The following is a 21174-nucleotide window of genomic DNA, read 5'->3' as shown; positions in this document are numbered from 1 at the left end:
GAGTGTTTCCTCATTTTGTTTTGAACATGTTTCTGTGTGTGCGTGTGTGTGTGTGTGTGTGTGTAGCAAGTATCTTTGTTTCCCCCCCCCTTACTCTCTTATCATGTAACATAAGAGGTATTGATTTTATATTATAGTATCTAAGTATTACTAATTTTATAGCATGGTACTTAAGTTATGGACTGTCAAGGACTGCACCTCCTCTTCTGGACTCTACCTTCCTCTCATGACCTCGTTACTGTCCTTATAACGAGAGAAGTAAGACTTCAGATGTGTATGGGTGTGACGTGGACGAGGAGTAGACTTGTGATGGTTAATTTTATGTGTCAACTTGACAGGGCAACGGGGTACCCAGATGTTTGGTTAAACATTTTTCTGGGCGTGCTTGTAAGGATATTCCTAGATGAGATTAACATTTGAAACTGAAAAAAAAAAAAAAAAGATTGCCTTCCCTAATGTGGGTGGGCCCCATCCAGTCAGGTGAAGTTCTGTATAGAACAAAAATCTTGACCTTCTTGACCCTCGGAACTGCCTTGAGCTGGGTAATTGGTTTTCCTCCTGCCTGTAGACTCAAACTCAAACATCGGCTCTTCCTGGGTCTTGCGCCTACCGGCCTTCAGTCTGAAACTACGCCATCAACTCCGCTGGTTCTCCAGGCCTTTGGACCTAAGCGGGAACCACACTGCCAGCCCTCCTGGGTTGCCAGCTTGCTGACTGCAGATCTTGGGACTTGTCAGCCTCCGTAATCGTGTGAGCTAATTCCTTACAATAAATCTCTTCCCTATATACACATCCTGTTGATTCTGCTGTTCTAGAAAACCCCGACAAACACACATGCATGCACGCGTGTGTGTGCGCACACGTGCACACACACACACACACACCTGCAAGGGCAGTGTTATTCCAGTGTCACTGCCATAGAAGGAAACGGGAAGTGGTAGCTACGGGAAGTCTGCCCCTGTCCCTCCCCCATGTGGTAATGGTTGCTGTCCCTGCACCTGTGATGACATGGTCCCCTTTTAGTGCCTACTCACGTCAGGGTCCAGCTCATCCAGCTCATTTTCCAGGGTCCTGAGCTCTTCCTCCGTGAGGGCTCCGAGGATTTCATCTTCATCCAGGTCACGGTATTTCTCTAGTTCTCGTCTGTACGACATGGTAAGAGAATTGGTGCTTGTCTTCTGAGTTTCTGTGATCTATGACCTACCAGAAAGAGAAAGATCTTAGAAAGACCCTTCTTGGATTTTCTCTCTCAGAGCAAATCAATGCTTGGCATTCACATGGTGGCCGGGCATGTTCTATGAATCGTCAGGATAGTAACTACTATAGTGGATACTCTACTAAGCTGGATTAATTCTCCAATAAAACTGTGCAAGGTGAAAGTCCTGAGGGCATGTGACTGAATAAATTGTCATTGATTATATTGGCACGGCCACTAATTCCAAGTAAACAGAGGACTCTAAATGGCTTATGAATGCTCGAAAACTATTTTATTCTTCAAGTCGTTCAAATGCTTTTCTGTACAACCCTCCACCCTTCGCTCCATGTTCTGATGGAAAACATGAAAGCTGGAAGTTCTGCCAAAGCTGATTTTGTAAGAGGAGGAGCATCAGTTGAACACCTGCTGCATGCAGGTCCTTTGCCTACAACATCTCGGTCAAGCCTCACAAAAAGCAGCCAGCAATAATGGCTAACGTTAACCACCACATCCAAGCCCTGTGTTAAGCACGTCGCAGGGATTTTCTAATTTAACCTCTGAGTAGATATTTGTTGTTACCCCCATTTTGTTTTAAATATTTTATTTATTTATTCGAGAGAGAGAGAATGAGAGATAGCACGAGAGGGAAGAGGGTCAGAGGGAGAAGCAGACTCCTCGCTGAGCAGGGAGCCCGATGCGGGACTCGATCCTGGGACTCCAGGATCATGACCCGAGCCAAAGGCAGTTGCTTAACCAACTGAGCCACCCAGGTGCCCCTGTTACCCCCATTTTACGGAGGAGGACATGGAGCTTAGAAAGGTTGAGTGACTCATGCAAATCATGCTACTAGAAAGTTCTAGAACCACCATATGTACCCTGATCTGCCTTAAGCCCTCTGTCCTCCCTCTTGACTAAAACTGTTGATAATATGACAAGCCCAGCTCACACATCACCTCCGCTGTGAAGCCTCCATGTCCCCTCACTAAGCAAAACTCATCATGACCCTCACACTGGGCCCACACCCCTCCACTCAGCTCACATCCATCTCCTGTGGTGACCCTCCCCACCCCCCCGGGCAGGGTGTCAGTTTGCTGCATCCCCCTCCCCCCAGGGCCCAACCCGGGGCCACACATGCAACAGGATGCTTTTTACTGAAATGAACCTAATGGCAGTTCTACCTGTCTTTGTTTATCCCATCAGACAGCCTTGAGGAGACCGTGGGCTCTTCTCCTCTTGGAAAATGTCAGCTTGCTGCAGAAGCTGCCAGCATCTCTGTGTTTGAGCCTGTTCCCACCCTCGCCCTCCTTTCTGAAGCTGACAGGCTAAATAGTGAGGCAACAGCTCAGGACTTCCTTTGATGCTGTGGAATGGAATACACTATTGTGTACAGCATTGGTGTTATGGGTTGAATTGAGCCCCCTCAGATTCATCTGTTGAAGTTCTGGGCCCCGGGATTTCCGTAAGCCAGCACCGCTCTGCAAGTAAGAATGTGCCGTTACCTGGTAATAGAGTCACTGCAGAAATAACTCGTCCAATTTACATAAGGTCCTACTAGAGCAGGGTGAGCTCCCAATCCAACATGACTGGCGTCCTTATAAAAAGTGGAAATTTGGACAGACACACACAGGAACACATGTGGGGATGAAGACAGAGATCAGGGTGATGCTTCCAACAGACCAAGGAACGCCAAAGCCTGCCAGCAAACCACCAGAAGCTGAGAGAGAAGCCTGCAACAGACCTCCATGGCCCTTGGAAGGAACCACCCCTGCTGGCACCTTGATCTTGGACTCTGAGGCTCCAGAACTTTGAGACAATACATTTCTGTTGTTTAGGCCACAAAGTTTGTGGTATTTTGTTATGGCAGCCGCAGCAAAAGGATACAGTCAGTATCTCCTTCATCAGCAGTTTGTGTTTTTAGATCCCTACACACACACACACACACACACACACACACACACACACACACACACACACACATCATGGCTCCTCTGTGACAGGACTGATGGGATTTTCCAGCATAGAGAGAAAGGAAAGCTAGGAAAAGACAACCAGCTAATCAGTCAACCAGCTGGAATAGTTATTAACTAAAAACAATTAGTGCACTTAAACAAAAAAAAGTTCATCAGCTAACAGGAAAAGCCTCCATTTCAGAAAGCAGAGGTGCGTGTTATTAATGCACGTTTGTGCACGTGCCGGCATATGTGTAGGAGAAATATGGCAGCTGGCCTGATAAGAAAGCACTCACTTCCCAAACACAGAAAACCCCAGTGCCATCCATCTGACTAAGAATGGCTTGGCTCGGCCTGATGTCTTCCTTTACCCAGACCCCAAGAATGCGATGTTCAGACCATAAACGGGTCCCCCTTGATTCATTTCTATTTACTTCCAAAGAAAGCACAAGCAGCTGACAATGCTCTGGTATAGATGAAAACAAGCAAACAAACAAACAAACAAACAAACAAAACCCTCTGTGAACGCTCTCAGAGAATAACCTAATTTGGCTTTTCTTGAGTGGAACCAGGAGAGCATCTATAGCCAAGAGGGACCCTAGTGAATTTACCAGAACTAACTCACAGAGACACCTCTGAATGAGCTGCAAAACATATTTTGGGCAATCAAACGGGTTTTGGGTTATCCAAAGTTCCACAGTACCTGAGACCGCAGGACTTCTCAAAACTCTGGGTATGCTTCCACACACTGGGTGCCCCCAGGAGAAATAGGTTACATGCAGAATTTCCCTGGTCTTTAACCATGAAACCATGTCTCTGAGAAAGTATTCCTGGAATTGGAATCCCACGAAGCAAAGTTTGGGTAACAGCCTTAGCCTCACCTCTGGGTCACATGAGGGAGTCACTCAGACTCACCCCAGATGGGGGACTTGGGGGCAGAAGCAGCTGGGACCGGTTTGGGACGCGGGGAGCTTCCCATGCTTGCTGTCTTTGCCAGCCGACTCATTTCCTAGATGATATGCACTAAAATCCTTAGAAAAAAGTGACAGGCAGAGCCTGCAGAAGGGATGAGCCAGGACAAGGGAAGAGAGGAGTAGGAAAAGCCGCTGCGAAGACACAAGTAGAGAGAAGTAGGTGGCAACTTTGGGGCCCGTTGAAGGAGGGAGGGCTGGGCCACCTCCAGAGATGCCGCCCTGAGGGGTAAAATCATTAACTTTCCTGAGTCTCCCTCTTAGTACACCCAGGGAAGGGAAGTTAATGTTCCTCTTATACACTCCAAGGTGCTGTTAATTCAAAAATCCCATTTCAGAGGATTTAAAAGCCTTTTCTAATGTCAAGTGTTCCGTGAATGTTAGGGAGCGATGAGACCTTACATTCAATGCGCTGAGAGGAGCGGAGGGCTCCTAAGGCCAACTAGGAAGCTGTCAGCTTCAAGCCACACTCACCTACTTGGCTCCCAGAATTGGCTTCTCTAAAGCAAGATTCTCCTCCTGGGGTCAGTGACGTGGAGAGCTGGAGGTGCGGAGGGGTAGGGGTGGGAGGGACGTGAAAACCATGTGCACCGAGCCCACGGCAAGCTCGACCTTAAAATGTGCCTCGGAAGGGATGGTGTTTTATAGCTGTTAATAAAAGGCTTCCGCTTCCTAATAAAAGAGGTGCCACGGGTGGACACTGGGCTGAGATTCAGAGACTCCGGTTGGAGCGCTAGCTGTGGTGATGCCTCCCCAGGTGGCCCTTGCTAAATCCCTCCCTTCCTCTGGGCCTCCGTCTGCTCATCTGTACAATGAGCGTAAGCGGACGGGGAAATTCTGCTTGTAACCTGTGTCTCTTGGAGCCATCCAAAAATTGCATCAGATGGGTGGTCTTTAAACCGTGTGCAGGGAGACCTCAGGCTCCCCCAGGGTCCCTGCTGGGGGTTACGTAGGGAAGGCTGAGTGAGGGGGCTCACCTTGGTTTTGCCTGATGTGTTTATTTGGGGCTCCGTGCCAGATTTCCCTTGAAGAAAGGGGGATTCAGCTGCGGAAATAAAAAGTTGCCAATCACACTGAACAGTGAGAGGGTAATGGTACTATTCCCCCCATAGGGTGTTGTAAAGGTTAGGTGGCCACGAGCAGAGCAGGGGCAAAGCCGGACGCTGGTGTGCAGTCAACACAGGCTCAGCAAACACTAGCCATGACTCTGAGGTTGCCGCCCCCCTGCTGCTGCTACTGGGGTCGCCTTCCCATCCCCCTCCCGCTCCCCCATGCCCTCTCAGCAGACTGTAACTCCTCTCGGAGAAGGACCCATGTCTCATTGGTCTTCGTGTCCCCAGTGCCTAGCCCTGTGCCTGGTAAGTGTGCTAGTAGAGAATGAGCACATTTGGGTTTCGGTCTAGTGTCCTTGGGCCTTTGGGCAAGTCCCTTCTCTTCTTGGATCTTTTGTTTTCCCAGCTTTCAAATGGAAAGAGGGGGACCAGGTCTGGGAGGGCTGGGAACCCAAACGGGGAGGGAGCAGCAGGAAGGGGGTGATGGTGAGGCTCCCAGGAAGGCCAGCCTGAAGTTCCTCTCTTACCTGCTTTATAAATCGAGTCCTGAGTAAGAGCTGGTAAGAAAAACAAAAGGGTGGCTCAAGAAATGTAAGACACATTGCTAACGTTGAGTCTTCCACATCTTGTGTCTGTGGTACCCCAGCGGGAGCATCTGGCCGCCCTGCTTCTCAACAGCAGAAGCCTTAGACCGCGGTTCAACAGGAAAAAACAGAATTTACAAGCTGTGCCAGGAAATAAAACTAGACAGGTTGGAAAGTAAAAATTAGTGGGTCAAGAGCTGAGGCCATCCATCAGGAAGCTTCAGAAATGAAAGCTCTGAGGCCGGGAAGTTCTCGGAGTACCAAGGGCACTTTTAAATCTTTCATGGGAAATGGGTCCAGTCACTTCTGCTAATGGCTTTTCCAGCATCCGCCCCCATGGGAACACTCCGGAAGGAGGCGCTGCAGCAGTGTCTGGATTTATGGACTGCATTTCCCTGAGGTCAGGAGGGGCTGAGTCACAAATTCAAATGAATATTTTTCCAGTTATACCATCTTCTTATTTCAGCCACAGTGAACAGCCTGATGATGGCTAAAGAAAGGCTGATTTACAAAGTCGATTCTTCATACCCAATCTTCTCATGTCTTTGTCCTTCTCTTTTGGAAGACATTTTGGTCAAAGAGATTTCAGGCCATGATCCCTCATCACCGAAGCCTGCACCTCTCTCTTCCCTTGGCTTCAGGGACACAAGAGTGCCTGAGATGCCCCTTGTTCCTCTTGAGAGAGCTGTCTCCCCACTGCCCTCCTTCATTAGGCACCCCTGGGGGCAGCCATGCTTTATATCATGTGACACCTCCTCTCAGCTGATTGGACAAAGTGGGTGCCTGGCTCAAGGGCAACTGATTGATCGGCTAGTCAATGAGCCATGAGGTGGCTTGGAATTGGGTGAATGAGCTTTTATTTCTTGGCATTTGTATTAATTCCTGGGATTGTCTTAACCAAGTACCACAAACTGACTGGCTTAAACAACAGAAATTGTTGTCTCTCAGTCCTGAAGACTAGACATTCAACATCTAGGCGTTGGCAGGGCTGGCTCCTTCTGAAGGCTCTGTGGGAGAATGTGGTCCACGTCTCTCCCCTAGCTCCGGGAGCCTCAGGCATTCTTAGCCTTGAGCTGGTGGTGTACCTGTCTGTGTCTGCATGTCCCCTTAATATAAGGACACCAGTCATACTGGATTAGGGCCTACCTTTAGGACCTTATCTTAACTTGATCATCTGCAAAGACCCTATTTCCAAATAAGCTCACATTCACAGGTACAAATTTTGGGGGGATACAATTCAACCCACAACAGCACTGAACAGGGACACAAGGAGAAACTGAGGCAGGTGGCAGGGCAAGCTGGGGATGAGGAGACCATCATGAGCATGTGGAAGCGGAGGCCATGAGGGAAGAGACTTTTAGGGGAGTAAGAGTCTTCAGAGGAGGGTGAATTCATGGGACTGGGAGAGACAGAGAACACCGTGTCCCCAGAAATGCCCTGCTCCCTCAGGCCTGGACTGCTGTGGCTCCTGCTGGGTTCCCATGAGAACCCCATCCTCCCGCGATCCTTGGGGGGCCCACCCTCTCTCCCACACACAACCCTCATCGCACTCAGGCCCGCTGAATGAGCCCTGCTCCTTGCAGCCTGCGAGAGCCCAGACTCTCTGCGTTTCCCTCCTTCCTTTCTGCCCCTCCTCCTCAGTCTCCCTGATGACGCATTCACTCTCCTTGGCCCACCCATCCCCTGGGTTCTGCCCTCTCCTCACGTCTCACGCTGCCCCTGGGCCTTCTCATCTTCTCCTGTGTGGGGTCGGTTACCAGCGATAAGCTGGTGACTCTCAGCCAGTCTCTCCAGCCCCGGCTCCTGCCAGGCACTCCTGGAGTCCCGCAGGCCCCACACGCCCAACGCTGAGCGTGGGCCCCGGCCCACCACCGCCACCGTCTCCTCACCTGGGTGACCACGTCCGCGCAGCCCCAGTCACACCCGGGGCCGCCTGCACTCTCCCTTCCCACTCCCCTCGCTCTGGTCAGTCCTCATGCCCGCCAGTCCTCTCTCGCTTTCTCTCTTATCTTTTAAACATTATACTGTTTTTGAAAGTGTGCTAAAATACACATAACATCAAATTTACCACTTAAACCTTTTTAAGGAAAACAGTTCGGTGGCATGAAGCACAGTCACGCTGTTGCGAAGCCTTCACCACCACCCGACTCCTGAACTCGTTCATCTTCCCATTCTGAGGCTCTCCCCGTTAAGACCAACTCCCCATCCTGCCCGCCCTGCCTCCCCAGCCCCCGGCAGCCGCCACTCTGCTTCTGTCCCGGTGAAGGTGACTACCCTAGGTACTTCATCTAAGTGGAATCCTACCGTATTTGTCCTTTGGGGACCAGAAGCTTACCTCTCTCCCAACCTTTCTATGTGTCCCTCCTCTCCGTTTCCATGAGGCTTGCCTTTTTAAAATCTATGTTATCACAACAGCCCCCCAACCTCTCCCTGCCTCAGTTTCCCTACCTTCCCATCCACACCCAGCTCAACCTCTAAACGATCTTCATGAACATCAGTTCTGATGCTGCTCCCAAGCTGAAAGCCACCTTGGAAGGCCCCATTATGACAGACAGCAAACTCCTCAGCCTGGGGTTTGAGGCCATTGGAGAGCTGGTGGCCTCTGGGCCTCCCCAGCTTCTGATCCAGCCCAGGCCTTCCCTTTCCAGCTGTGCCAGACCACTCGCCCCGACCACCCCTGACATTTCAGTCCTCCCGGCTGTCCTCTCATGCGCTCGGCAGTCCTGCTAAGTGCTGGAGGCACAGTCCCTCCAGAGAGCGAAGCATCCCGACCTCCTTATTGGAGTGGCTCGCCTCCCCCCGCACAGCCTCCTAGGGAGCAGGGAAGACTGTGCACCCAGGCCCCTCAGCACCCTGTCCCCTCCCCCACTGGCTGGGCCTGGTGGGCAGCACCCCCTGACCAGCTCCGCATCTCAGTGTGCAGCCGGGCCTGGCGCAGAGTGAGGGCCCGTCACCGCAGCTCGGTCAGGGACACAGGCCCAGGGAGCAGGGCGGATGACAAAATTCCATCCCGGGCCAGTGACCCACAAGGGGAGAAAGTCAACCGGCCCTTGGTTGGTGGGGGGTGGGGGCTGCCAGGTAGGGTGCGGAAGGGGCAGACAGCAGGTAATGGAAGTTCTGGGGGGCTTAACTTCTTCAAGGTTCGGGTTTTAGAACAGGGTCATAGAATGTGATGCAAGAATCGTACCAATCGCCACGCAATGTGCAGAGACCTTTGCGGCGGATAAGCCTCGGCCACCTCCAGGCCTGCGGTTGGTTCCACGCCCCCTGCACTTGGAGGGGTGAGTGTGCCTCAGGGTGCCGTGTACCTGTCACCTAGCTTCCCAGCCACTTGGGCCCCCGTCCCCTGCCATCTTGCTTCCCCAGGGAGCCCTCGCCTGCCGCCTAACCCCCACCCGGCCCTGGGAAACATCCTCCCCGGTGGGGCTGGCTGCTGGATTAGCTGGGTCTGGGTCCAGTGTAAGATAAGACCGTAGGGTCCTCTGTTCAAAATCAGGGAAAAAGTACCACTAAAGATACCAACATACAGAGTTTTACCTTTTTCTCTTGCGATCTTGCTCTCAATGTGTCATGGTGCTTTCTTACTTATTGTCTCACTTCTGGATCACACAGGTGCCCATGGGCTGCGACACAAAGCACGCATGCCAAATCCACTAGCTGCCACTTTCCTTCTCCTGCCCGAAGCAGGATACACACACCCTGCCCTGATGAGGGGCCAGACGGTGGAGCCTGGCATCTCCCCGTCCCACAGGGGGCCACCACCCCAATACACAGAGATGAGCCATCCGAGGGTGTCGTGACCTCTGTGCTGGGACGCTAGGTGCCCGGACCGGGGTGGACGAGAGGCCTGTCCTTCAGCATTGCCAGTGCACGCACCAGAGATCCCCAGGGAGGCTGGCGGGATCTGGGGGCCCCAGGAGGGGAGGCAGCTGGGGTCTAAGAACCTGTCCCCAGGGAGAGGAGAGGCAACAGGAGGTGGAGCCTCGAGTGGGCCAAAGCTCTAAGCCCTGGTGTGTGCTCTGTTGGTCATGGGACTTCACTTAAAAACACAAATCCAAAGGTAAAATTAAGAATTTTAAGAGAGGTATCTGCAGAGCATTCACCCAAGCCCAGCGTCCTCCTGAAAGTACGGTTTGTGCAACTGTGTCACCTATAACCCGTCCCCAGCCCTCTCCCTGAGACACACATCCTGAAGGCCCCAGGGCCAGACTCAGCCTTGTCTCACCTCAGATGATCTTTTCCTTCCTCCCTCAGTATCTTTCAAACCATTAGCATCTCCGGTCCCTGCGGTCTACGGGAAGCTGGTCCCACTGGGCAATGGCAGATGGAGCACTGTGATGGGAGTCAGGGGATCTGGTTACAAGTTCTGTTGGTTGAGGACTTGCTGTGTGATCTTGGGCAAGTTGCTATACCTCTCTGAATCTCAGTTTCTACAACCCAATTCATTGGGTATTTACTGAGAACCTACTATGTGCGGGCTTGGGGGAGCCTTTGTGGCACAGACAGAAGTTAAGCTATTTCCTGGCCCTCAGGATACTTACAATGAAGTTGGGAGGTAACACTCACACAGAGATCCCTGGGGCCATGTCACACGCATGGTGTCTCCATCTACCACGAGTGGGTACAGCTAGGCCACAAGCCCCATGTTACAGATGGGGCCTCATCTCGGGTCAGCCTGATGAAAGGCAAAGCTTGGACGAGGGGTCACACAGATCTGGGCTCAAGCCCCTGACCGGCTCTATCTGGCTGGGCAGCCTTGGTCATGTCACACAGTGCCTCTGAGATTCATGGAGCTGTTTTTAAAGTGAGGGCCCAACATTCACCTCTCAAGGGGTGCCGTACAGAGGGAATGAGACAAAGGACGACACAGTTCAGATCGCTGGTTTCCTTCCCCTTCTCTCTGTCCCACAACGCTTGAGACCCGACAAGCCAACCCCACAAGCACGAAATGGGTGGACATGGCTGAGCAGCCATGAGAAAGATTTAGGGATTCTCAAGTGACCGTCGACCCACTGTAAGTCGAAGGTGTGAGGTGTTGGCCCCAAAGGTCATGGTGGGATCTCAGCTGCATTAATCAAAGTACAGTGGCTGAAGCAAGGCAATGGTGGTCTTGCTCAACTTCATGCTGGAGCTCAGCTCTGGGCCCCCACTCTTTCATTTGTGGGGGTGGCTTTTTTCTTTTTTAATAAGGCATTGGTTTTATATATAGTCAAGTGTGCAAGTCTTGAGAGTATAGCTCCCTGAATTTTCCATGTCTGTCCCTATGTAAAAACCCCTCAGAGGAAGACACGGGCCATTTCCAGCCCACCAGAATGCTCATATACCTCCTCCTGGTCCATCTCCCTCAAAGGGACTTTGAAAACCACAGGTGAGCTTTAACTGTTTTTGAACATCACATAAATGAAAACACACAGTGGGTATGTTCTCATGTCCGGCTTCTTTCACGCACATCACATCTGGGAGATTCACCCGTGTTGTGTGTTCGCAACAGTTCATTCTTTTTCACTGATGCACAGTATTACATTAAATGAATTATACCATAATTTAGTTACTCTACTGGTAATGACCATTTATGTTATTTCTAGTATTTGGTAATTATAAATAGGGCAACGAACGTCTTTTGGTAGAAATAATCACTTATTTCTCTTGGGTACATACCTGGAGTTGAATTGCTGGCTCGGAGTAAGCGTACATTTAGTTTCAGTAGACACTGTCAAGCCGTTTCTGAAAGTAATTGCACAATTTTACATTTCTACCAGTGATGTATGAGAGTTCCAGTTGCTCCGCATCTTCCTCAACTCTTGGTATGGTCAGTACTTTTCATCTTAGCCTTAGCCATGATGGCAGGTGGGTGGTGGTATCTCATTGTGCATTTCCCTGCTCATTAATGATGCTGAGTACATTTCATATACCTACTGGCCATGTGGGTGACCTCTTCTGTGTATTGGACATTTGCTCATGAGTGGTGCTGAGTCCAGAGAAGAGGAGTGGGGTGTCACATGAAGAACAGTTGAAGGACCAGGGGAGACATGGTCACACTCTTCACACCTGTAATGTGCTGACCCTGGGAAGGAGGGACAGACATGCTCTGCGGTTCCCCGGTGGGCAGACGACATAGATTCCCAGGACGTGGACTTATGATCTGTGCCAGGAACTTTCTAACAGTAAAAAAAATGTCCAGAGATGCACTGGGCTGATTCAGGAGCTAGTGGGGAGGGGTTACAAAAGGCATGTGAGCAGGGATGACAGAGTCCCAGATGAGGCCTTCCAGAGACAGTTGAGGTCTCCACTGATGGTGGTTGTTCGGGAGGTGAAAGATGAAATTTAAGGCCTGATTCAATTAGGAAAGATGTTTGGGGCCACTGAGTGGGGAGGATGGGGACCCAGAGACCAGCTATCTTTAAGAGACTTGCTTTTTGGCCTGTTTGCTTTTATTTCCCCCCAGCTGATCTCATTCTCTTAGTCATACAGGAAAACACCTGCTGAAAAAGCAGGGAAACTAAGCACAGGGTTTGACCCTGTCTCCCTCTGCAGTTGCTACGAGCCCTGTCCCAGGACACATGGAGTCTCAAAGGTCTACATGTCAGTCAAAATTGTCCAGTGGTTTAAATTAGAAAGGCCACGTGCTCGTGTGTGCACGCACCAGTGTGTATTTTCATTTTGCATCTCTTGAGGTCATCACAGTGTCTGAGTCACTGTACAAATCACTGTAAGCAACAGTGTTCCGGGAAAGGGCTCTGAAACCATCTTCTGACCCTAGCCGGCCTGCATACCAGGCCAGTCTGCTCTGGGGCTCCTTCTCCCCACCTATCCCGGCAACTTCCCCATCGCAAAACACCATGAGTTCTCACCAGGCCCAGCCTCTTCCATGTCATCTTTCTCCCAGTTGCAAAGGGTTCTAGCAAGCCAGACATCTTAGTACAAATGGGAGAGGCCGTCAGAAACATTGTCTTACTGCACCCCTCTGTCCGCAAGACTGAAAGCGACTTGGGAGCAAGCATCTCTCTCCTGTGGTCCGACACAAAGCCTGTGCCTCTCAGGTGCTGAGGGCAGGTTTGCTAAGTAAATGAATGAATGCCCAGCATTATTCCCGGCTTTCCCAGCCATAAATCAAAAGCATTGGTAGACCTGCCTTCCCCCCGACCCTGCTCGTGCCCCCTCTCTCTTTCTTTCTCCCTTTCTCTCAAATAAATAAATAAAGTCTTTTTTAAAAAAGTTAATAGAAAAGCCTGTGGCCAGTCCTTTGCTCATTTTCCATTTTACAAACATAACTCGTCACCTTGCCTCACAGCAGGTGTTAACACAAGGTCCAGCTTATGAAACTCGTTTTTGTATTTTCTGAAAAACCAATATGAAAATTAGCATGAACAATGCCATAGGAAAATGGCAAGTGGGGGAAAACATTTGCTGCTCATTGAACACAGGGCTAATTAATTTAATAGAGTCCTACCAAAAAACCAAAGCAAACCAAAACAACAACAAAACCAGCCCAGTGAAAATGTAAAAAGAGGAAAGGAATGGGCAATTCACCTAAAAATACAAATGGCTAAAAATCTTATGAGCAGATAATGACGCTCACTCATAACTATGGAAACGTAAATTAAGAAATAAGCCATTGGTTCTCATCCATCACATTGAGGAAGATGCAAAAGCCTGAGAATTCCCAGTGTTCACAAGATGTGGGGGAGACCAGCACGGTCACACAGAAGAGAGGCTCACATTGGTTTACCTTCCTTCAAGGCAAGTTAAGCCATATCTACCCAATTGCACACGCCCTTTGACTCAGCAATTCTACTTCTAGGAATTTATTCTACTCATTTATTCAGGGAATCGTACAAAGATATATGTACAAGTCATCTATTATCTATATTAGCAAAAAACTGGGAACCACATCACAGTTCATCCCTAAGGCACTGGGTATATAAATTCTAATGCAGACATACAGTAGAATGCTATTAACCTCAGCCTCGGGGTTATTATACCCAGTATGTCACCGTACCTTATAATAGCAACCGCTATTCTGTACATATTGCATAATGGGCACAGTGATAAGCTCTTTATTTATTTTTTTAAGCAGGTTTTTTTTTAAAGATTTTATCCATTTATTTGACAGAGGGAGAGAGAGAGCGCAAGGGAGCACAAGCAGGGGGAGTGGCAGAGGGAGAGGGAAAAACAGGCTTCCCACTGAGAAAGGAGCCTGATGGCGGGGCTCGATCCCAGGACCCTGGGATCATGACTTGAGTCAAAGGCAGATGCTTAACTGACTGAGCCACACAGGCGTCCCCAATAAGCTCTTTATACAGATTATTTCATGCAATCTTAATAACTCTATGAAGTAGGTACTTTTTTATTCCCATTTTACAGATGAAGAGACTGAACTGCAGTAATCTGACTGCATCAGCTCTCTAGGGCTGCCTTAACCAATCACCACAAACTGGGTGGCTTAAATTTGCTCTGTTGCAACTCAGAATGTCAAAATATGGGAACCAAACTGTCAGCAGCATTGTCTCCTTTTGGAGGCTCTGAGGGAGAATCTGTCGTCCCACGCCTCTCTCCTAGCTCCTGGTGATGCCCATGCTCTTTGGCATTTCTCGGCTTGTCCCTGCATCGCTGACTCTGTCATCTCAGGCCCTTCTTCCCCGCGTTGTGTCCACTCCTCTTCTTATAAAGACGCCAGTCGTTGGATTTAGGGCCCACCCCAATCCAGTAAGACCTCATCTTAACTAATGACATCTGCAAGGACCCTGTTTCCAAATAAGGTCATATTCCGAGGCTCCAGGTGGACATGACTTCGGGGGGTTGCGATATAACTTAATACAGTGACCAAGGTCGCAGATCTAGTAAGTACTAGAGCTGAAATTTGAATCCAGACAAGATTCTGTCTGACTGTGCGCATCATCACCGCCCCAGCTGCCTTCCTATCATAGCTCACGCTGTGTGATGCTAACCATATCCCAGGCGCGGTCTTAAACATTCACATATAACAACTCAGTTAGTCTCCACAGCACCCCTGCTTTATAGATGGGGAAACAGATCCCCACAACAACCCCATTTTATAGGAGAAACTGAGGCATGGAGAGTTTTAAATTACCTGAATTTACACAGCTAGTAATAAGCAGACCTTTGATTTGAACCCAGGGAGGTGGCCTCAAAGTCCATATTCTTAAGCCCAATGCTAAACTGCCTCCCACGGTGGCTGGGAGGCTCAGTTGATTAAGCATCTGCCTTTGACTCAGGTCATGATCTCGGGGTCCTGGGATCAGGCCCTGTATCAGGCTCCCTGCTCAGCAGGGAGTCTGTCTCTCTCTCTCCCTCTGCTCCTCCCCCTGCTCATGCTTACTCAGTCTCTGTCTCTCTCTCTCAAATAAACAAAATCTTCAAAAAAAAAAAAAAAACAACAACTGCCTTCTACCTAGTGTTCCACTGTGATGTACGCTCTGAGAAGGAGGGCTCAGAAAACACCTCTCTCTCCTTAAAGACTGGGGTTCTTTTCATCAGACACCAACCGCCCCCCAGTTCATCTCGTGTCCCTTTCCTCTGGGCTGTCATGATTCATCCCAGAGCTGTCTGGGGTGTCCAGAAACAGTTGCCATCTCAGCCAAGAAGCTGGCCTAATTTCCTCCCCTTATTCTGTGATGGGCATTCTTAACTTGGGCTTTTGAGTAACCTTCAGGGAGACGCCCCCACCCCCCGCCCGCTGAGGTGACATGTGGTGATGAACTGTCATGCACAGGTATATTCATTTTTCAGAAAAAAAAAAGCTAAGAGCAAGGCCCTGAGCTCCCATCAGGTTCTCAGGGCTTCATAATCCTGATTTTCAAGCTTGCTTCCCTGTCTTTTTAAAACTTCTGTTCTTCCCAGTTATGTTGCTTGTGCAGGTTTATTTTAAGCGATCTCAAAACCCTTTTAATGGTGTAAATGGAATGCAGTATAAAACCATAAACAAATGCATACAATGTTGTCCTCCAATCTGACTTTTTAAATCTTCCTGGGTTTGCCAGGAGGAAGTCCCTCTTTAGGGCTCCCTCCGCCCTTATCTTCTGAGTGGTTCTGAGGGAGGCATCCGGGTTCCCACCACAGCACCGGGAGCCCTCATCCTGGGCTCACAGATGCCTCGCTTGTAAGCAGCATGCCCGGAAAAGGCGATGAGACACAGGAGTCTGCGGAGAGGTTCTAGGCTGACCAGGAACTGGGCAGTTGGGCTTGAAAGCCCTATCTGGGCCTAAATTTCTCCAGAATGTAAAGAAGGAGGGAAGGTAGCAGAAGATGGAAATTACCCAGGGCTGCTCAGCCCAAACCTTCGGGCAACAGGCCGTTTCTGGGGTCTTGCCCTCACCAGCATGCTGTGGCCACATATGTGCCTGCCACAGGCCCTCCCCACAATCACGTGCCCCATCACTAGGGTCCCTGCCTCACCTCCCCCACATGCCCCCCCACCTACCCCATCAGGCTCCATCTGTGTGTCCTGCACATGCTCCATTAACAACAAACAAAAGCAAAAAACAAAAACAAAAAAACCCAGAAAGAGCCCTGGATTTTGAGTCAGGGCTTAAATGAATTCATTTGTAGATTTTTAATAAAAATGATGTCTTGGGGCGCCTGGGTGGCTCAGTTGGTCAAGCGACTGCCTTCGGCTCAGGTCATGATCCCGGAGTCCTGGGATCGAGTCCCACTGGAGGAAGAGTGGGTGATGAGCCTGAGTCAGGCCTGTTGGGTGTGAAGTGCTTTTGGGATGCCCTTCCGGCTTTGTCTGATTGGCTGGAGTCATAGATGCCTAGAGCTGAGAAGAGCAGCCCGGGCCGGACACACGAATCTGGGATTTGGAGTTTATGGCCAGTGGCTGGAGCCCTGGGCGTGAATGGGACGGTAGGAGGGTATGGGGCGGAAAGAGGACAGGGCTGAGAGTGGCACTGACATTTAAGAGATGAGAGGAGATGAGTCCACGAAGGGGGCTGAGTGAGGCTAAGAGGCGTTGCTCCTTCCCTCAGTTCCCAGGGACATGGAGGGCGAACACCCCAGTGGCCACAACTCATCCCACAACAGAATTATCTCCAGGAAGGGCCAGGGGGTCACCGCCCGAGAAGGCCCAGGGTGAGCAGTTGCTCGGCTGGGGACCCTGAGAAGATGTCCTGAGGCAGGGACGCGTGGGCGCCTGGGCTTGGCCTGCCTCCACCCCCCCTCATCCCCATGCACAGTAACTTCAACATTTCACATTTGTGTTTTTGTCTGAAAGAAAAACAAAAGGAGGCAAGAAAAGAGAAACAGAAGAAATGCTTGAGTTTGTTTAGTTTTCAGATCAGACAAAGACCCAGCACTTCCTGACATTGAAGAAAACCTCCCAGACATGTCCTAGGTTGACTCCAGTGAGCTCATTCTCTTGTCATTATTAGGAGCAAAGAGAGTCGGGTCCTTTCACAATTAACTGATGGAGGAGTCTTATAAAACAAAACAGAAGAGAGGAAATGGCCCCAGAATTATGCTCTCTGGTTCATGTTCGCCCACAGAAACAGGACTGTGTCAGGCTTTAAACTGATAATGGCTCCGAGCAGCCAACTAATTGATCTGTTTGGTGCTCTGGCTTTAAGTGAAAAGTGAACTGCCCTCTTTAGAAATGTTGGCAGCCTGGCTGGTCCATTAGTAAGACTGAAAAATCAAAACACTGACTGGAAAAGGCCATTATGACTCCTGGACTCAGCAGGAGTCATCGATAGATGATGTCATTTCAGAAATAAGCAAGCCAAGGTCACAAGGCTCCTGGGCAGAGTCAAACTACCCTTCCTGGCCCATCACCACCCTCCTTCACAGATACTGAAGCCTGCCAAGGGGACGCAGGGGTCTGAGCCAGGACTGGCTTCATTTTACTTTACTTCATTTCTTTGCTTAGCCTGATTCTGGAGGAAGGTGATTCTAGAGTCTGTGACGCTCAGCAGGTGGTTAAGGCAGGCCCCCGGTCCTCCCATATGCACACCCCTCAGATTCTCTTTTCCGCCTCTTCCCGTCTTCTGGGTCCTTCTCCACCTCTTCCTACAAGCCTCATCCCAGAAGCACCTGCCCTCCCCTGCCCATCCCCCCATGCCTGTCCTCAGCTCCTGCTACCTTCCCTCCCTGCTCCTTTCTCAGAGGAGCTTTCAGGAGTGGTAGGCTCTGTTCCCACGCCTTCAGCTCCCATGAGCCTGCCTCTTCCTCTTGCTAATGCTCGAAATATCATCGCAGGGACCAAGCACTTGGGCTGAGGGCTTTCCCAGCATCATCTCACTTAATCCCCAAAGAAACCCATGTGAAATGGGTGCTCTTATTATCCCCATCGCACAGAGGAGGAAACTGAGGCTCAGACAGACAGGCTGGGTCACTGGCCCCAGCAAAGCAGTGGTGGATCCCATGCTTGAGCCCTTAGCAAGGCCCCGGCCAGAGTCACCCATGATCAGCTGCCAATCCTGGTGGCCCCTTCCCAGTCCTCAGCCCCTCCGTCTCTCCTCAGCAGCTGCCACTGCTGACCTCTCTCCTCCCTGGGCCCCTGGGAAGCTACTTTCTCCTCCTCCTTCCCGCCTCTTCACCGGGTGGGCCCCCCTGAGTTTCATCCCCGGCACTTCACTTTTCTCACACTAGCAAGTCCTCCAAGGGAACCTCTGAGCCCTCTTCACCCCAGGTCTCCTGGTGACCATCCTGCCCACCCCCTCATGGCTCAAGGCCACTCTAAACGGGTGGCAGAATTGGGGTTGGAGCCAGGTGTCCTGACCTCCAGGTCAGTCCACCTCCTGTTACTCAGAGCTGCCACGAGATACCTACTCCCTGTTTTTACATTTTTGCTGAGCTGCAGGAAGCAGCCCTACCCTGGAGGAGGGAGAAGGTGTGAGGCCCTGATAAGGTGGGGAGGAGGCTATTTTTAGAGGACACTGGCTCTCCACTTAGGCTGGGAGCAACTCAGGGGCCAAGACGGGCAAAAACGTGTTTGCAAGATTGGCACATTAGAGGGAGTAAAGACACAAAGTGACAACATTCCCTGCTTTCACTCTGCCTGTTTGTTGTACGGCTCAAACTGATGGGACTCTCTTTGTCTTCATTTCCCCTTCTTTATCAGTGAGGCTTTGAGGTGGGTCTAGAGAAAATATATAATAGAAAGTAAAATTCAAACAAAAATGAAATTTCAGAATGAGGGCGCTATTGTCTGAGCAAGGGAAAGTTCTGGACAGCAGCAGATCAAAGGAGAGGGGCCATTGGTGGGGTACTCATAGATCCCCAAGACCTGCCTAAGTGGCAGGAAAGGTCAGGAAAGAGAGGAGAAAGGCGAGTGGAGCCTGCAGGCCTCCTGGCCTGTCCAGCAGCACGTGACCTTGAGCAGGGGGTTCTGTGGCCCTTGACAAAGAACATGATAGCTGTCATCACTGGGAGAAAGATGAGGATTTGCGAGGGGGGGAGGTGCTCCGTCTGAGGGCCCAGAACCCGAATTAGGGTCTGGGTCTGTGATTCCAATATGGAAAAACTTGGGCTAGGTCATCCTGAAGAATCTGAGAGGGTGAAGGTGGAGACCACATGCAGGGTTGGTCTAGCAGGACCGGGCTGGGCAGCTGGGGGTGGCTCCAAGGCCGCATCAGAGGCACTGTATAGATGGGGAAACTGAGGCCAGGGAGCAGCTGGACTGGAGCCTCTGGTCCTGCGCGGTTCGTTGGGTCAAAAGCTGTCTGAGTCACATGCTCAAGGGTGGTGGCTGCTTCCCAGCAGGGGTGCCCATAATTACCGTGGGACGCTCTTCCTGGACGTACACGGCGCACGCTACTCCGAGGGCCCTAGCAGGTCCCAGGATAGGCCTGCGTCAGAGCGACTGCCAAAGTGTCCGGTTTCCACAGCGCCCCGAGCTGTGTTCGGCTGTGCCCCCAGCGTCCCAGACCGGAGCCGGCGAACAGGTGTGGGGGAGCGCCAGCGGTCAAGAGCGCGCCCTGCTGCTCTCACCGCCCAGACTCCAAGCTCCATCTCCCGAACCAGACCCTGCCCTTACGAACGGGGAAACTGAGGCCCAGAAAAGGGAGGGGGCTCGCCAAGGCCACCCCGTGAGTTGGCGACAGCGAGGGGGGCTTCTTGCCCGCTCTACCTCGGCACGAAATGCGTGTATCGTGGCGCTTTAAACCGCGTCATCTCCCGGAGTTTGGGAAACTTTTCCTGCCACCAACAGGCGCAGCCCGAACCTCGGTTCCTAGTCCACCGAGCACGAACGCCCCACTCCCACCCCCAAACTCTCGGCAGCCGGAGGAGGGCCACGCCTCGTGCCGGGCTCGGCCGGGCACCTGTCCCCAGCAGAGGGCCCGCCGGCTCCGAGCCCCACGGCGCGGGAGTCGAGCGGACGGCGGGTGGTGAGTGGCGGGGGTGGCCGCTCCTCCAGGACCCCGGCGCCGGCGCCACTCTGCGAGAGCATGGCTCCTTCTGCCGCTTACGGACGCGGCGCCGAGGGCCAGAGACGAGGGCGCCCCGGCTGGGGCCCCGGGAGCCTAGCGGCGCGGACGGGAGTGCGGGGCTCCGGACCCCGAGACCAGGGCTCCCCAGCCCCGGAGGCAATCCGAGGCAGCGGCTATTTATAGAGGGAGCCACGCTCAGTCCCTCTTGGCGGCGGCGGCGACAGCTGAATATTTTGCCCAGATATGGCTGGGGCCCCGGCGCGGGGGCAGGGAGCCCCGCGAGCGCTAGGGGTACCCCGGGCCGGGTGGGGGGCTTACCCGGCCGTAGAGCCGCGGGGGCGAGCGCGGGCGGCAGGCGGACAGGCGCTGGCGGCGGCCGGCGGGCGGGCGAGAGGAGCGCGGGGCTGGACGAGCTCCCGGGCGGCCGCGGGCGGGCGGGCGGGCGGGCACTGTGGGCTCCGGGGGTGGGAGCCAGGGGCGGGCCCGGCCCCGCGCTGTCACCGCGCCCCGCCCCGCCCACCGCCCTCTCCCTTCGTACCTCTCCCTCCACTCGGGGGCGCCGGGGCGCCGCGCACCGTCCCCGACCGCGGTGCGACGTCCGCTGTGGGCAGCGCGGGGCAGGGGCCGGGCCGCCTCGAGGCTTGGTTCCGCGGACGAAGGGGTGTGGCTAGCCCCGAGTCTCAGTCTTGGTTTCCCCAATTGTACCAGGAGGAGTGTAAGCGGCGGTAGAGTTATCTGGAAAAGGGTGGATTTTCATTCCTGCGGCGTCTGGGATATAAGAATCGGTAGGTCTTTGGATGGAGCAAAGCCAGCCAAGCAGCTGCTGCACCTTTACTCTTTTGGCTACAGCAATCACCTGTCCCATTTTACCAGCAGCCCAGCTAGGGCTGGTGTGAGCCGAAGATTTAATAACGATCATTTTGTGAGCACGTAGTTCCAACAGAGTCAAATGCATTCTCTCTATACTTAGCAGGAATGGAGGGTCCAAAATACCGACTTAAAATACAACCAAAAGGTCCCACTTTCTTAAAAGGCT

General features: G+C 51.9%; 1 protein-coding gene across 5 annotated transcripts in view; it reads right to left on the bottom strand.

Annotated features, from left to right (window-relative positions):
• TMOD1 (tropomodulin 1) overlaps positions 1-20554 on the bottom strand; it is an 84638-nt gene extending 64084 nt beyond the window's left edge. For 2 of the 5 annotated variants that reach the window (XM_028108694.2, XM_028108699.2), the window contains exons 1-2: positions 20457-20554; positions 1035-1200 (exon numbers count right to left, since the gene is read on the bottom strand). In XM_028108694.2, the coding sequence (XP_027964495.1) occupies positions 1035-1154 (120 nt within the window). In that variant the 5' untranslated portion in view covers positions 1155-1200; positions 20457-20554. Of the gene's footprint in view, positions 1-1034; positions 1201-5092; positions 5161-5694; positions 5728-11409; positions 11476-20456 lie in introns of those variants that run through there. The other 3 variants (XM_028108698.2, XM_088019208.1, XM_028108695.2) reach the window with 3 other exon arrangements.
• Between the last annotated feature and the right edge of the window lie 620 nt (positions 20555-21174).

The sequence above is a fragment of the Eumetopias jubatus genome, unplaced genomic scaffold (genome assembly GCF_037043125.1).
Source record: "Eumetopias jubatus isolate StellerSeaLion01/CBP00866 unplaced genomic scaffold, mEumJub1_p1.0 scaffold_15, whole genome shotgun sequence".
NCBI lineage: Eukaryota > Metazoa > Chordata > Mammalia > Carnivora > Otariidae > Eumetopias > Eumetopias jubatus.
The sequence above is the reverse complement of the archived record's forward strand: the minus strand, read 5'-3'. Positions and strand labels throughout refer to the sequence as shown.